At 38.2% G+C, this 16,908-nt stretch overlaps 1 protein-coding gene across 6 annotated transcripts in view; it reads right to left on the reverse strand.

The window, feature by feature from the left end:
* Positions 1-6,577: 6,577 nt before the first annotated feature.
* NKAIN3 (sodium/potassium transporting ATPase interacting 3) overlaps positions 6,578-16,908 on the reverse strand; it is a 315,711-nt gene continuing 305,380 nt past the window's right edge. For 4 of the 6 annotated variants that reach the window (XM_085539514.1, XM_085539515.1, XM_032442740.2 and 1 more), the window contains one exon: positions 6,578-7,586. In XM_085539514.1, the coding sequence (XP_085395640.1) occupies positions 7,573-7,586 (14 nt within the window). In that variant the 3' untranslated portion in view covers positions 6,578-7,572. Of the gene's footprint in view, positions 7,587-10,366; positions 10,451-16,908 lie in introns of all 6 variants that reach the window. The other 2 variants (XM_085539513.1, XM_015855766.3) reach the window with 1 other exon arrangement.

The following is a 16,908-nucleotide window of genomic DNA, read 5'->3' on the forward strand; positions in this document are numbered from 1 at the left end:
CTCCAGTAGCTCTATGTCTCTTGTACTTGGGAGCCCAGGGCTGGAATCACCACTCCAGGAAGAAGTCAGGTCCAGTCAGGGCCCTGGCCAGGGACAGGCACAGCACAGCTCAGGGCCTGGGTTTATATGCAGTTAAATGTAGATCCCAGCAAAGAAAGGGAGAACTTCTGTGGAGCTCCCAGGGCTGTTTCCCAGTAGGCTGGTGCAGGCCATATAGCCTAGGGCTGGGATCTTGCTGTGGCTGCCAAGACTGATTGCTCCTCTCTAAGCTCTGGATTCCTATGGTCACCCTCTAGAGCCGCTAGCCAGGATGAATCCTAGGTGTGGGCAGGCTATGATTTCTGTTGAAGTAATTTTGGTCCCTCAGAGGAACACTCCCTACAGCAGGGTAGATACAACTGCTCAGATCTTCAGAACAACAGTCTTATTTTAATTGTACAGCCCTCAGAAACCAAAATACAAGTGTGAATATGTATAAGTGTGGCATAGAAGTATTGGTCATCACACACCTGAGAATCCCTCTGCAGCCTTTAAGCCAGACAGCTTTACTTGCTAAGAAGAAACAACATATTGATGTGTAGATTGTGAATATCAGACCAAGGTTGTTTAAACAAAGTTGCTGGCTTTCATCTGTCTCAGCACTTGGGTCTTTATACCTACTTGCTCTTCTGTTTATGGCTACGCAGACAAAGAGGGATAAATACACCCTAGTGACATTTTATTGAATAATATGGACCAATGCAGGGAGCAGATTTGTTTGCTCACATGTAGTACTGTTCCCATTCCAATTATGTGATGTTAGGAAATGCTGTAATCCTTCCTTGAATATGATGCTCTACTAATTGGGCAGATACACAATACTGTGGAAAAAAAAAGAGTATTTATATTACTCTTGGAGTCACGTTCAGATAACTTATTATTCAGTCTCAGTGAGTCTGCTTGGCATGGACTCACCTGAGTTTTTTGATAACATTTGCATAAGGCTGGTGTGAAATAAATAGGAAAAAAAACCACAAAAACACAGAAAGTTTAAAGCTGTGATATTAGATTCCATGGGAATAAGCCAAACAAGGAGAATGCTTTTTGCTTTCCCAGTATTATTTATGCATGGATGCCATTTAGTGAGAGTCTGCTGCTGATTTTGAAAGGCAATAGACTGTGCCATAGCAGCTATGCAACAATGCTATCACATACAAGGCTGTGTAGCATGGCTGATGAGCAGGCACTCATGGAGAGACAGGAATAAATCCAGATGCTTAATTTGTTTAAAACCAAAGAAAAACATTTGAATTATGACTTGTATGAAAGAAATTGAAATTGTGGCAAGAAACCGTAATTTATCAGGTATTACCTACCAACCTGGGGGAAAAAAAAAGTACATCTTACACATAGATGCTGAAAAACAAGCAGTACAAGCTAGATTCCTGTCCTTAGCTGCTAAGAAACTGCTTAGAGGCCTGGAGAGCCTTGTGAAACGTTACAGTGAAGCAGAAAGTTATTGGCACACAAAAGTGATCGGGGATGCTCTGGGGTGCTGCAACCAGATCACCAGAATATAATACAAGCACAATTATAAAGGACAAATCTTGCAGCAGTGAACTTGATAGGAAATAGCACAGATCTGAATCCTTTGATTGTCCATAAAATTTGTGATCTTCTTCTGGTGTAAATTAATTAATCTTTCAGGCTTATCCCCAGTTACGCTTTAGAGATAGTTGGTTTCCTGGATAGAGAGGACAAAGAGCGCTCCTTCACAGCTGTATGGTTGAGGGCATCCTCCATGCTATGCAGAGGTACCCCACTATTCCTCAAATGGTACCTCAGGATACAGTGCAGCAACTCTGATGTGAAAAACACTGTTCTGGCCAGAAATTGCATAGCATCATCACCATCTCAGGCACTAAAGAATCAGATTCTAACAAGATGTTTAGCACAGTGGATAAGAGCTGAATTTATTTGAGGGGGGTAAAAAAAAAAAGCCAACCAAAAAACCCCCTCCAAAACAGCTTGCAGATGTGGAAGTTTTGGGTGGAAGGAACATTCTACCAATTTAAAAAGAAACCTCTTCAGTGTACAAAAGAGCTCCTAAGTTGTAATTTGTTATAATTAAACTAGATGAGACTGATTCTACAAGGAGGCAGGCCAATTAGTTTGGGATGTCAATTTTTGTTTGCCGCTGTCAAAGGCTGTTAAGGGAACTTGATAGATTGCTGGGCTGGCTTTTTAAAAATCAGATAATCCCCACATGAAAGGCAGGCAGACAGCTGGGTGCACAGAGCAGTTGCCAGTATGAAAAATGCCACACCAGCCATGTGGGGCATGGAGGCAGTGGAGTTCTGCTATACTCAAGTTGATGACTGGATGGAGAGAGGAAACCAAAGACTCATACATAGAGCAGATCCCTGCATGGCAGCTGTGAAGAACGAAGAAAGCTTGCACTAAAAGCTGTTTAAAAGAAACAAATGCCCCTAATAGTTTTGGGAAAATCTGCCATTCTTGGGGAAGGACTAAATCCTTTTGTGTAAACCAAATGCATTGTCCCAGGGTTTTAGCAATGAAAAGTTATTTTTGTGACATGCTCAAACCTCTAGGTTCAAACTCTAGTATATTAATAATATACAGTAAACACCATCTTCTTAATAAAATTTGTTGCACTACTGAAAGAAAGTAGATGTTAAATAAAACCAGGTAAAATTCCTGTGATTTTAACTGATACAGCTCTACTGTAAATCATCTAGAGCAGTTAGTATCATATTCTAACACTATAAGGACTTTGTATAAATACAGGCAATAAACTGTTCTGTTTTAGAGAGGAACTTGAAATCATGATTGATCTTCAAAACATGTAATAATTTCAGTTTTTTTTTGAGTCAAAAATCAATATGGATAGGAAAAAGCTTTGGACAACAGCCCAACCACTTTGTCTCCAGCAACACCAGCAATTTTAATATATCATCACTCTATCATATAATCACAGAATGGCTTGTGTTCTAAGGGATATCAAAAATTAACCAGTTCCATCCTCCTGCAGTGGTCAAGGTTGCCAGACACTGATTGCCCAGGTCCAACCAACCCAGCCTTGAGCACTTCAGGGGATGGGGCACCCACAACCTCTCTGGGTAACCTCTTTCAGAACTTTACCTTTCTCTGAGTGAAGAATTTCAGCCTAACTTCTACATTACGTTTCCCCTCTTTTAGATTAAAGCCATTCCCCCTTGTCCTATCACTATCACATCATGTAAAATGTCAGTCTCCCTCCTGTTTATAAGCTCTCTTCACATAACGGAAGGCCACAATGCAGTCTCCCTTCAGCCTTCTCTTCTCCAAGTTGAACAAGCCCTCTGCCTTTCTTCAAAGGAGAGGTGCTGCAGCCCTCTGATCATCTTTGTGGCCCTCCTCTGGACCCACTCCAACAGCTCTGAATATTTCTGGTGTTGCAGCAGTCCCAGGCCTGGACAGAGTACTCCAGATGGGGATGACAAGGGTGGAGTACAGTGGATCAATCACATAACTCACCTTTCTGGCCGCCCCTCTTTTGATGCAGCCCAGGATACAGTTGGCCTTCTTGGCTCATCAGTCATGAAAAGATCTGTTCATAAACATTTCTTTATACATTTCCTGTTTCAGGTCCTAAAAACATCAGCTGCTTTTTAAAAACTCTGTTTGTACCCGGCCCAATCCTTACTGAATATGTAACACCATCTTTTTGCAGTCACGTGCCCAGTTTCATTATCAGAAAAAGTACCATTGCAGATCTAATTATCTGTGAACTTGAATTAGCCAGAGACTTGCAGGAAGGAAAAAGATCTGAAAGGCAGAAGGACAAATCTTCAAGCTGTTATAAACTGTTATACTACGGTACACAAATTCCACCAAAGTACAGCTTATACCAACTGATGGTCTGCTCTGAAATTTTAAGAGCAAACTCTCTTTTGCAGTAAAAATGCAGCCATCCCCTGAATTGCATGTTACATTTAAATTTAACAAAAATATCCAAGCTTATTTAGAAAGTCAGCAGTTATGTCTCTGGTTGATCTGAGAGTCACCTAACACCTTGCTGAAAGCATATGTATTAGAATAGCATTATTTCTCAAGACTTCCATAACTTTAGCCAGTATGTATACTGCATTGGATGACACAGCAATTAACACTCAATTCATTTATTATTCTCAATTGTTTTTCCCAACACTAACAGATTTCTAGTTACTATTATTTATTTATTTATTTATTTTTGTGTGTCTCAATTTAGAAAAGAAAGACAGTTTTCCTCGGCATTGCAGTGTCCATTTTTGCTTGTTCTAATGAAGACAAATTCCACTCAATTAGGGTTGTTCTGTTCATTAAGTGAGACAGATGAGAAACTTGCCGTATTAGTAAGGATTCCAACATTTTAAGCTTACTTGTAATATTCTCGTTAGTGTTCTCCGTCTAAAAAGTGATCAATACTTCAGATAGACAGAAGAGCAGTCAGGTTCTGTCTTTGCAGAATTTTTGTGGCATGCCCATGGCTCTTCATTAATAAGCTGAAAATCTGAAGGTTCAACAGAAAGCCAGGAAAGAGGTATATCCAGAGAAATGTGTAAAACACGATCCAGCAGATATGTCTGTACTGGTAGGAAATTAAATATATGCTTCCAAAGCTCTGTCAGAATAGGGTGCATTTGCTCTGAAGGTGAATGTGTGCAAATGATGGGGATGTAGTACTCCTTCAGTACTCCTTCCCTTTTCTCCTCTCTGGTCCTCATGGTAGAACTGGTTTCACTTGGAAGCCTCTTATCTATCAGCCCATAACAATTAATTCCATGAAGTTAATGCTGAAATGCAAAGCCCATATGTGAACTGCATTGATCACTGGAATCAATACGAGATACCCACACTGTGAACTCTCTGAAATGGAGAAACAAGGCAGCTCCTGAAAGCCATTTGGCTCTGAACAACCCTCAGATTTGCCAGTCTTCAAAATTCTGGAGCCATCTCAAACTCAGAAGGCTGCAGGCACTGGCTGAATAGACATTGTCATTGTTTAAGGTATCATACAAAGAAATGAAACAATCTTTTGTGCTAAGCAAAAGTAACATTTTACGTAAGTAGATAAAAATGTTTTTTGCCTTATTAGAATATGGCAACTACAAAGAAATTCACATTGTCTCCTCTTCATGAAACCTCAAAACTGATATTATTTATACTAGCTTTGTGACAGGTACTTATTTTTATTTTTTTTTCTTTTTTTTTTTCTTTTTCACGCAGATGAAGTCTTAAAGACAGGAAAAACCTCTTAATTTTCAATATTCTAGAAAATATGAGAAAATAGCATATCAGAAACATTCAAATACATGATGACAGATGGCATTATTTTCATGTACAGCATTCCTGGTTTTGGCACAGTCTGACCTTACACAAAAACACTTACTGTTTGAGGTATATTGAGCCCTAAGAAGGAAGAGTTCTATTCAGTTTTTATTGTTGACTTTGTCTTAACGCTTCATACTGGAAGGGAAGGTTAATCCATGTTTAGCTGATGATTTCCCCAAGGATGGTGAGGTTTTTGATTCAACTAACTGGGAAACAGGTGGATGTACCACAAACGTCTTTCTACCTAACAATGATAGACTGTATTAACAATCACATTAGGTTCATATAACTAATTAACACAAACTGACTTTCTAAGGGAAAGAATCAAAGCAAGTCTTCATCTATTTCACATCTGCTCAGACTGGATGTCATGGTTTTGTAATTTTGCTATCAGTATCAGTATTCCACATCATAACATCATGTAAAGTATGGATACTTCTATTGAATGTGCAGTCCACAGAAGAAGACTACATATCCCAGAGAACAACAGGGTTAATGATAAGTCACGGGACCAGGACGCTGTATAAACTCGTTCCCAGGCTGGAGTGCCCTCCTTCTTCTCTCGAACTTCTCGGAGAGTGGGAAGCGTTCCAGCCGTGTCGCCTAAAGTTCACAGTAGGCCTCTCGGTTTTCGGGGACTCTCTCTCTCTGTTTCGTTCAATTTGTTAGCCTCAATTATATTATATTGTGTTATCTTGTATTTCGGTATCATATTTAGTAAAATAAGTTTTTCCTCCTTAGATTGTCGCTGTTTTATCCCACTCCCTTTTTCCCCCTCCTTTCCGGGCCCCGGGAGGGGGGCCCACGGGGTGGCTTCCCCTGTCACGGGCATAGGTAAATCTAAGTAACCCATGACACTGGAAAAGACAGGATAGACAAGCTTCAAGAGAAAACAGCAAACTGTGAATCTGAAAGCTGTTGGAATGCAATTTACTATTTGAAGACTATTAGGTAAATTTATGAAGGAACTTAGTGGACCTTAGCTCAGCTTTGAGTGGAAAGAGAGATATGCATATCAGAATGAATGTTTTTCATGACACAAAATGAGAAAACACAAAAAGGGAAATTGCCCCCAAGCCCTGGTGAAATTTACACTGATGCTGTGGCACATTACATGGACTGATGTAACTCCGGCATGTAAAACTGTGCATGGCATTTTAAACAGTAATCAAGAAGAAAGAAACACAGAGTTCCGGTAAAAAGACTGCCAGTTTCCCAAATAAAGTAGCTTTTGTGTATCACTTTATGCTAGTGGTGACAGAATAGAAAACAAAATACAACAGTTACATACATATTCTTTGCCTAGAAGTATTTACAAATAACTTTACAAATTTTTGTACACATATTCAGAATTGCTTGTTTACGTTTAAATAAGGAGCAAAATTATTTCCCAGAGGCTTCTAAGGCTGAAGGTGCTGCCTTATACTGTACATTCATGCTTGGCTTCTTCCTGGGAGAAGGGAGGAAAAGGGTTTAAAAGTGTGCAAATCACAGACACCTAAAGAACCCTGGAATTAAGGGTTTCTCATGACTGACATCCACAGATGGCATGGCCATTCTATTTCTTTTTGAATCAGAGAAAGCTAATGTTGATGGGCTCAGAGTAAAAGAGATTAGGGAGGGAGAAGGAGCCATATATGAATTGCAATAATTAGATGAGTACACTAGTGCTGGAACATCCTGGTCAAGCAGAATCATATATCTATCCCTACTGCATACAGCAGTTCAAAAAAAACCTAGGATTGGACATTGTGAATTTCAAAATACAGCATGGAAATGAGCTCCTTTGCACCATTAGGATTTAACTCCTGCTGTATTATTTGGAGTCCAAATCATTGTTTATTGACATGATTTTTACCAGGCACAGTATGATTCTATCAGATAAAAAATACTGACTTCCTTGAGAAAGATGCATCCTTCTCATAAATTTCACAGGTTTTGTTTTCATGCCTTAACATTAAATGCTGTAAAAATATTAAAATTAAAAAAGAAAAAATTTACAATTTACAAGAGTCCATATAAGTAAATCATTCAAAAATTCAAGATCATCTACAAGGATCTACCAAATAACAACGCTGATAATGACACTGAGCCTGTGGGAAGAACAATCCGCACGCCGTGACTATGTGCTTCTTCCAGAACGATGAGTCACAAGGTTGGTCTTTCCTTTTAACGTCTTTTTCTTTAGCTACAACATCAGAAGTCTTGAGGGAACTTTTGTTACTTAGTTCGACCTAAAGAAAAACACAAAACACATGAATTATTTACAAATGAAAGCCTGTCCTATGCTTCTCATTTCTGAGATGTAAATTCACAACAGCTGACAGGTTAGTAACTAATGAACCAAAAAATCCAGTCACTAACTTCCTCATCTGTAAGACTCACATAAAAGGTCAAGAACGAGTAGCTGGATCCGAAGAGGTAGGTTTGCATTATGCTTAACAGAAAAGCAAAAAACGTGGGGAACAGTATTGCTAGGGATGAAAAATGCTGGAAGTGCACATAACAATAGACTCTTTTCAGTATAATATATTTTAGCAGTGTTTAGCAGAGTAAGATGTATGGTCACTAGGTTATGGATTTTCATCTGATGACAAACATACTTTTGAGCTGGACTCACACATTCGTGTGCCTGCTGAATATATGTATTCTCATATCTGCCTGTAAGCCATGTGCTCAAGCTTGGAAATTCTGCAATGGCCTTTCACAATGTATTCATGGTAGTCAGGCTCTTGAGAGAAGATATGAACTGGGCAGGACACAAAACAGCCAGAGTGCTAACCCCTCAATTGACAGTTTCTCAGACACTTTGTGAATCTCACAAGCTTGCAACAGTTCTAGTAATGCAATTTCTCCTTTGAAATTAGGGACTCAGTGTATGTCCAGACAGAGTTGCCTACAACTAGAATAGAACTAGATCAGACCTACTCACCCAAGCAGAAATGATGCTCATGCAAAATGTAACTTTGGAAAATCATTAATCATGATTAAAAAAAAAAAAAAAAAGTGAAAGCCAAAATGCAACACTTTTAACTTCTTCAAAACATTATGATAAAAATGAAGAAACCCAAACGAAACGGAAATGCAATGTTTTGCTTTCCTTTTCTTGTGCACATGCTTCTCTATTTTCCATCTAGCGGCACATAGATAAAATTTTAATTAGTGTCAAGTGACCTGGTTGTTGATATCATGTTTGAAGCAAACAAAACTGAAGACATAACAGTCTTCTTTACAACCTATATGTCATGTGACTCAAAAAGAGCATAACAATTTTTCCCACTCCCTTTGTTGTCCCTTCTGCCTTCCACTTATTTTAATTGAAACTCCGTGGTTCAAGGAAAACATTCTACTTCTGTTTGTTTCATATGTGGGAAATGGGAAGATGCTATTTATTTTCAGTATTGCAAGCTCTTCAACATCCCCCAGATCCTTTGAGCAACTTAACCTAAATCTGCTTCCAAAGAACAAATTCTCATATTATGCGACTTTTGTACAAAAATGAACAGCTTTTGAAAGAAGGAAGGGATGGATACATAAATCTTTTCTCAAAATATTTTTTTCTCACCATTAATTACAGTAATTTTGCTCATGTACTGCTTTACATCTAACCTCACATCAGCTTAAAAATTAAAGAGATTTTAATTTTTAATAGGAAGATGTAAATACTGTATCTGCGACTTTCCTCTTCATAGATACCAATTACTCTTTTCAGTCTCAAACATCTTAAGAATGGTCAGAACTCCTTTCTGCTGTCACTTTTCCCAAAGAAAATGTATTAAAGTGAGTGTCTAATGAAATGTTATGTAAATGCAGATTTCAACATGGTGATATACTTAACGCTACATCAAACATCTTGTTATTTTATTTTGTGTTAATGCCTTAATACAATATTTCTTACTGTAACACTGAGATAAGGCTTTTCTCACATTGGGACATTCATAATCCTATAATATTTATCCACTGGATTTTTCAACATTTTGTTCATCTTTATTCCTATAAACGGAAAGCTTCAGCATGAGTAAAACGTATTTTAAAAACATGCAAATATTAGTATAGTCTCAAGCAAAGTTCAAGTGGCCACTCAAAGCACTTTGTTAGCAATTGACCTCTTTAAATTGACTCCCAGGACATGCATTCACTGGGAGAAACCTCTACACATATTTTTTAATTATCTTCATTGGTAAATAAAGTATAATAAGTTGTTAAATCAAGTGCAATCATTTATCTGCAATCATTTTGTGTTACGCTTAAGAAGCTTGAAAGAACCAGAGGTTAAGGGAAATATAGAGGGCATCAAGGTAACAACTTATATACACTGAATAATTTCCAAAAGAGTATCTTCTGTTTTACCAGTAATACAATGAAATATCATCTACTTGAGGAAATCAGATCTTCTTCCAAAATACATGTACTGATAACATCTCTCGGTACTTTCATATACTTCAACTAAAATGTAAATACGTGTATCCAAAATTATCATCAGATAACACAGAGATTATTTTGTAGGACATGCCTATGTTATGTGATTGTCATGGTGGGAACAAATAACTGACAACAAAGAGATAATGAAGTTGCTACGAAACTCTATAGATTTCAAGCTGATGTAGTTTTCTGGAAACATTTTTCTTTCAGTCGCAGGCCAAACGTAAAAGCTTCTGTTTTTCCACAAGTGGGTTAATCTCATTAAGATTTATGAAGCATCAGCAATAAATCAGCTCTCTTGTTGAAAAGTCAGCAGGGAAGCAATGTCATCCTTCAGTGTGAGCCTCTCCCTGTGTTAAGCCAAGACACAACATGGCAGACATGGTGCTATCTCTTAATCCTCTCCTTAGTAGATATGTCATCAATGACATAGTGACCTTACTAATATGTTTTATGTGGATTAATTTTTAATTAAGTTCTAATTAAAGTATAATTAAATTATTAGTAACCTCATGCCAAAATTACGTCAGGAGAAGGTTAACTTTCAGTCCAGTTAGAAGCATTAATATGGTCCACAGGACCAGAACCTTACCTACAGGCTTTACAGGCTTTAACTCAACATGTTCCTGGGGGGGTTGTCGGTAGGAGTATGTGTCAATTCCGCCTATAAAATCAACTGAAAACACAACAGTGCCAGAAATGAACAAATGGAAATGAAAATGCGTCAACTGAAAAATAAGTATGGAAAAATTATTTAAAAAAAAAAAAAGAAAGTAAGCCCATGTACAGGTTTGCAGTACCAGAAGTAGGTAAAAAAACAGTGTGGCTTCCAGAAGGCTCTGTGCTCTGTCGTCTTTGGGATCCACATAGCACAGTGCCTGAGCAGACAAGGAATCCTCTGGCTGACCAGACGTGTGTGCTTGTCAGCATGCATGCTAATTCACAGCTCTGCTGTGGGTTAATGTAGCATCTTGGTTTTAGGGCAATCTCAGCATATATTTCATGATTCAGATTCTACTCCTTTTGAAGCTTTTAGAAACGTGGCCAGTGAAAAGAGTTTAGCTCATGAATGTAACCTCTTCTCAACTTTCACAAACCAAAGGACTAGCAGGAATGTAAGGCAACAGTAGAAACAAGTTCAGAATATACAGGTGGCAGCTGGATATGGAAAAGCAGCAGAATCTTCTCTGAATGAATGTGTATATATATGTGTGTGTGTATAACATAAACCATAGCTAATTATTAATTTTTGGAAAAAATCATGCCTCCAGAGTAACAGAATCAGTTGGTTCTTCTGCCAACAGATCTTCTGGAGAAAGAAATGAAGTCAGAATGTATTTATGATGGGAAACACAGATGCGTCTTTGACAAAGAACACATTTAATAACACTATCAAAAAAGTTTTGAGATAAGATGTTCAAATATGCTTAGTTGAGACTTCCTCTTTTGCAATTCAAGGCATGTTTTACAGTAGTAAAGCTGAAGTTTGACTTGAAATTCATGCGAGGATAATTCTCAAGGCAAGAGCTGCTCTATCACACAGGAGAACAGAATGTGATGTTTTCCGTTATGCGCTCTATTTTTTGGCTGATAGCTCTTTAACATTCATTACCATTATTTGAATTGTGTGCTACTTTTCATTTTAAGAATTCAGGCAGATTTTACCAGATATTTTCAGCATTATGTCTAGCAGAGTCCTAGAACTAAGGTTACAAAAGAACATTAAATAAAATTTAATGTTGACTGAATTATTCGGATGTGCACATCTCTCTGTTTAATCGGACAAGTTAGCAGCAATGTGTGCATACATGTTCCAAAGGGAAAATGTTGCTTTAAGGATGATATTGAATAATTGATTTTGTTCTTTTCTGACTACTGGATTATGGATAATACATGCTGTATAGTCATAGGATTACAACAATTAACTAAAGAAAGCTGCCTGGAAGTAAGTTCAATGAAAAAACTTTTTTCTTTTTTCTTCCATAAAATTCTATAATTCTATGCCTTTATTTATTAATTTATTAAAAGACCAACAAGTATCAGCAGGGATATTCAATCACTAAGCATGGAACACCCATAGAGTCCAGTCATTAACTACAGTCATGCAGAGAGAAACTTAAAATCCTGAGAGGAGGATTCTTTAGCACCCCACAGATAATAGCAGGCTGCAGCAGAAACTAGTTATTTTATCAGCAGCTGGCTGCATAACATGATCTGTGTTCCCAGAGAATTTTTCTCTCCTTGTGTCACCTCAGTTTTGCAGTTATGCTGGATGCTTCATGGCCAGTATGAAATGTATTTTGGAGTTCACTACCTGCTGGGCTTGGAAGTGCAAATCTGTGCTGGTTGCCCACTAAGGGTAGTCCGTTAAAATGGTGTTCATTCACTCGTGGGCCATATCAGAGATGCAGTTGTCATAATCTGCCTGAATAAGAAAAGTGCAATGTGCTGCTAGCTGAATAAGGTGTATCCACTATCATCAATAACTCTGAGGGCTATTCTTTTGTAGACAGATGACATATAGGTATGCCTTACTATTATTAATGCAGAGCATTCATCCATATGCCAGTTGAAATTTCCTTTCTTTTCGAAGGTAAGGTTGAAGAATCAGAGATCTGAAAACTTCCTCCCTTCCCAACCTCTCATCTGGAATTCAGCTTCTCTGGTAATATTCCTCTGACTTTCTTGCAGACCTTGTGCAAACAGTTGCCACGGCTTGTAAGCCCATTGTTGTATTACTGATTTCTCCTTTCAAAGCTGTTACATTCTAAGTGTGTCTGGAAGGAGGTACAGAGTATGAGTAGAGCAGTGATATAACACAACGCCTAAGAAATCCTGCAGTCTCTTGTCCTAGAACAGCTTAGATCCTCTTGATGGTTGCCTCTCCTTTTTATAAATGAGGGTAAGCCTTCAAAATGATAGCTAGAATTGATGGCACTTCTGGCTATCCCCTGTCCAGGACATGGGAAGGCTAGAAGCTGCTTGCATGGATCTTTTTATTTACAGAAGCTAATAGTAATCAATGGGTCTTGAAATACTATTTTTCACTGCATTTTTCACACTGTGCTAAGATTTTTTGAATGGCAATATTGTAATGTAACCATGGTCATTAAGTAAAGCAACAGAAGTAATTAGTTAAAGAGTGTGATGGATAGTGAGACAAGGAGCCAAAGTCAACAAGAAAGAAGACGCAAAAATGGGGAACTGTCAGGGCTAGTTGCATGAAGTTCAAACTTTGGATTTTCCAATATTTGCACTTGTAGCTTTACAAGCTACTTTTAGCTTTTTAACTTTCTAGATAAGCATTTAATTTTCTTTTTTTTTTTTTTTTTTTTTTTTTCTCCCACATAACTAGCGAGACGACTAGAAGGAATGGTCTGAAGTTGCACAAGGGGAAGTTCAGGTTGGATACTAGGAAGAAATTCTGCCCCAGAAGAGTTGTCAGGTGATGGAATCATCTGCCCAGGAGGGAGGTGGCATCACCATCCCTGGAGGTGTTCAAGAATTGTTTAGATGTTGTACTAAGAGACATGGTTTAGTGGGATGCTATTGGTGGTATGTCGATGGTTGGACTGGATAATGTTGGATATTTTCAACCTTGGTGATTCAGTCATTCTTCCTAAGGTCTTTACTTTTTCAGTTGTCTCCCAGGCATCAAGAAACACACTTTCTTATATCTTTCTCTGATTTAGTCAGATTGTTCCAACTATCTGGTGCCAGTTCTTTCAGACTTCACATAAAGAAAAGCTTCCTTAATGATCTGCCAGCTCTGCTATGCTCCCTTGTCCTTGAGGACAGATACTCAGGGGTATATGCTGACTAACTTCTTGAAGAGTTGGAATTTGGGTTTCCTGGCATTAAGCTTCCTGAGTTTACTCTTTGCCTGTCTGATATCAGTCAAGAGTTAGAACTCCACCACTACCTGGTAACTACAGCCCATGAATCCTACAATCCTGATGTTACTAATCAGTTAACTTTCTCTGGTCATCAGCAGGTCCAGCAATGCATCCCCACCTGGTGGGGCTGTCTATTGCCTGGCTGAGAAAGTTATCCTTGATACACTCTAGGAACCTCTTGGATCACCTACATCTTGCTGTGCTACTTTTCCAGCAGATGTCAGGGTTGTGGAAGTCCCTTTGCAGGACAAGGGTCTGCGATCACTGATGACTTTTGTAGCTGGAGGAAGAAGGCTTCATCAACAGGCTCTGCTTGATTGGGCCACCTGTAGTAGACCCCAGCTTCAAAGTTCTCTTTGTTACCCCAGTCTCTGATTTTCACCCATAGGCTTTTGACTCACTCATGATCATTCATCAAAAACAGCTCTTCACATTCTAGCAGTTCAACTCTAGCACTCTGGCACATGTAGCCATTAGGTATGCGTAGTACTGAAACAAAAACAATGCCAATGATTTTTCACAATTCATTCCCAGCCAGTTCACAAAAATGGCAGATCAGGTAGTCAAGAATAAAAACTGTTGTACAGAAGGATGTATATATATCTTCAGTCCCCTCTCCAAGCACATGATCACATAGATGCGTCCACAGTGGCTTCAGAAGAGACAGAAGTCACAATCTGGTTTCTGATATTTTTCAGCTGTATGATTCAAGTATGTATGTGATGCATTAGTGTGCCATTATATTACTGCTTAGTTTGATGCCATAAACCACACAACCATTTCAAAAGTCTTTAACACAGATGCTAGGACCAACTGGAATTGATCTATTCCACTTACAGTTCATTGCTAATACACAGGTTAGGTGCTATTCTCATCCCAGCACAAAATCGCTTTTACTAGCCAGCAGATAAGCTTGTGGCTCTACTGTGCCTTCTTTGAATTCAAGTTTACAGATCAGAAATAGAACTGGATAAACTCCTTCTGTGATCTCCAGATTATCAAACCTCTTTTTTCAATCTTTGGTCTCTCTGGATGACCAGAAACCAGCAAGCTCTGATCATCCTTTGCTCTTGCCCTTATTTGTTTATTTTTTTTTTCAGATGGAGAAGCTGGCAAAATAACCCTTCTATTGATTTGTCAAACCAGCATTCTCCAGTCCCTCTGAACACATGATCGAGTCCTTCTATGATGCTCTCTGTTTCCCCTAGAATATGAGATTTTTCTGTTTCAGAGTTGCTGTAGATGCACCTGCTAAGTCTGCTATTTAATTGCATCCAACTGTAGCAGTGAGTACTAGTTTGTAAATGCTTCTCTGCAAATGGGGAAACACTACCTCATGTTAATGCTTATGTCTGGCTCTTCAAGTTGTCTTGCTTATTTCTTAATATATATTTTATCATTACCAGCGCTTTCACTAATTAAGCTCTTTATTCTCAAATTATATCTTTAAAAAATCCCAAACACCTTGTAACTACATTCTCAGCTATGAAAAAAAGAACAAAGAATTTAGAGCATTAAAAAACCAGAGCTTACACTGGCCAGTGGTCTTATGTATGATGCAGAAGAAAAGAATGAATATTTTGTGTGTCAGGAAACATGTAGCAAGGAAAATTGTTTTCTCACTGTTAGAAAGTTGAATGTGGAGCAAGATGACTGTGCAACACCACTAGTGTATTAATCTGTTAAGGATAAAGAAAGACAATGCTATATTGACTTTGTCCATAAAAAAAAATCTCTCACTGAAGGAAGATGAATTAAAAAATACATTTTTATGAAAACTTTGTAAGTCCTGAAATATCGTCCCATAAAATAGCACATTGTCCTGATTAACTGTGATGATTAAGAAGGAAAAGAAAATGTAGAGAAATCAATGCCAAGGAGTAAAAGTCATCATATAAATGATGGAAGTAACACAGCATTATTTAGTTTTGCTAAACTGCAATACTGAGAAAAATACAAATGCACTGAGATGAAATTTCAGCTAACAAAACTAATTGCACTGAAACAGTTAATATTGACTGTTCTGGGACAAAACTATGTAAAATGAAGACTGAAGTGAGTCTAGCTATGTCCTAGATTACAGAGGACAAGAGAAAGAGCGCATGGGAAACACATTCTAAATACAATAATGCAGTTGACAGAAGATTCAAAATGATATAGCATTGGGCCCTAGCAGACAAAAGGGCAAACTGCTTTTTAGGGTGCATTAAACACAGCACAGTCAGCTAGCCAAAAGACGCAGTTCTCTCATTATATTTAGGTTTGGTTCAGCCTCATTTTGGATACTGTGTGCAGTTCTGGGCTCCAAAATATAAAATAAGTTAATATAATCAGGTTATGATATTCAGAACTGAGATTTAAAAAAAAAATACAGCTAAACTACTGATGACTATTCTTTATTTATTTGATATTATCATACTTTGGAATATTATATTATCAAATAAAATTATCTTCCAAAATTACCTATGTGTCATGGTTTAATAATTTTGTAATTTTTGCTATCAGTATTCCACATCATAACATCATATAAAGCATGAATAATTTTACTGAATCTGCAACTTATCAGAAGAAGACTACATCTCCCAGGGAACAACACGATGGGTCACGGGACCTGGACTCTATATTAACTCTGTCGCAGAACAGACTGACGTCTTTCGAGTTCTGGCGTTCAGGGGAGTGTGTGGGAGCCTTCAGCCGTTCGCCTAGATTCACAGTAGGCCTCTCGGTTACGGGACTCATTCTCTCTCCTATTTTGCTTGATTCGTTAGCTCAATTTTCAATTATATTGTATTATATTGTGTTATCCTGTATTTCGATATAGTATTTAGTAAATAAGTGTGCCTCCTTAGATCGTTGCCGCTGTTTTTCTTTTCCTAATTAACTTTTCCTTTCGGCCTAGGGCCCCTCTGGGGCCTACGGCCCCCTGTCACGGACGCAGGTGGATTTTTAGTTCAAACCGTGACAGATTTTGGTGGAGAATGCGGGCATATTGAGTTGCTGTTTTTCTGTGTTTTCTTCTGTTGCTCTTTTAGCTTTTAACAGAGCTACGAGTTTTTTTTCCCTGTTAAGGAGCTATCTCGTGTTTGCGATTCTGCACCTGCGAGCTTGACCTTGAAAGTCCAGGCGGACTGCCAATACTCCGGTATATTTTATAAACACTGCTGAGCTTTGTTTTCTTTTACTTTTTCTCTCTATTGGAGGAAAAAAGATGTTTTCTCTACTAAATTTGTTTTACCAG

This window comes from Coturnix japonica, chromosome 2 (genome assembly GCF_054131305.1).
Source record: "Coturnix japonica strain WE chromosome 2, WE-NBRP24, whole genome shotgun sequence".
In the NCBI taxonomy this organism is placed as follows: Eukaryota; Metazoa; Chordata; class Aves; order Galliformes; family Phasianidae; genus Coturnix; species Coturnix japonica.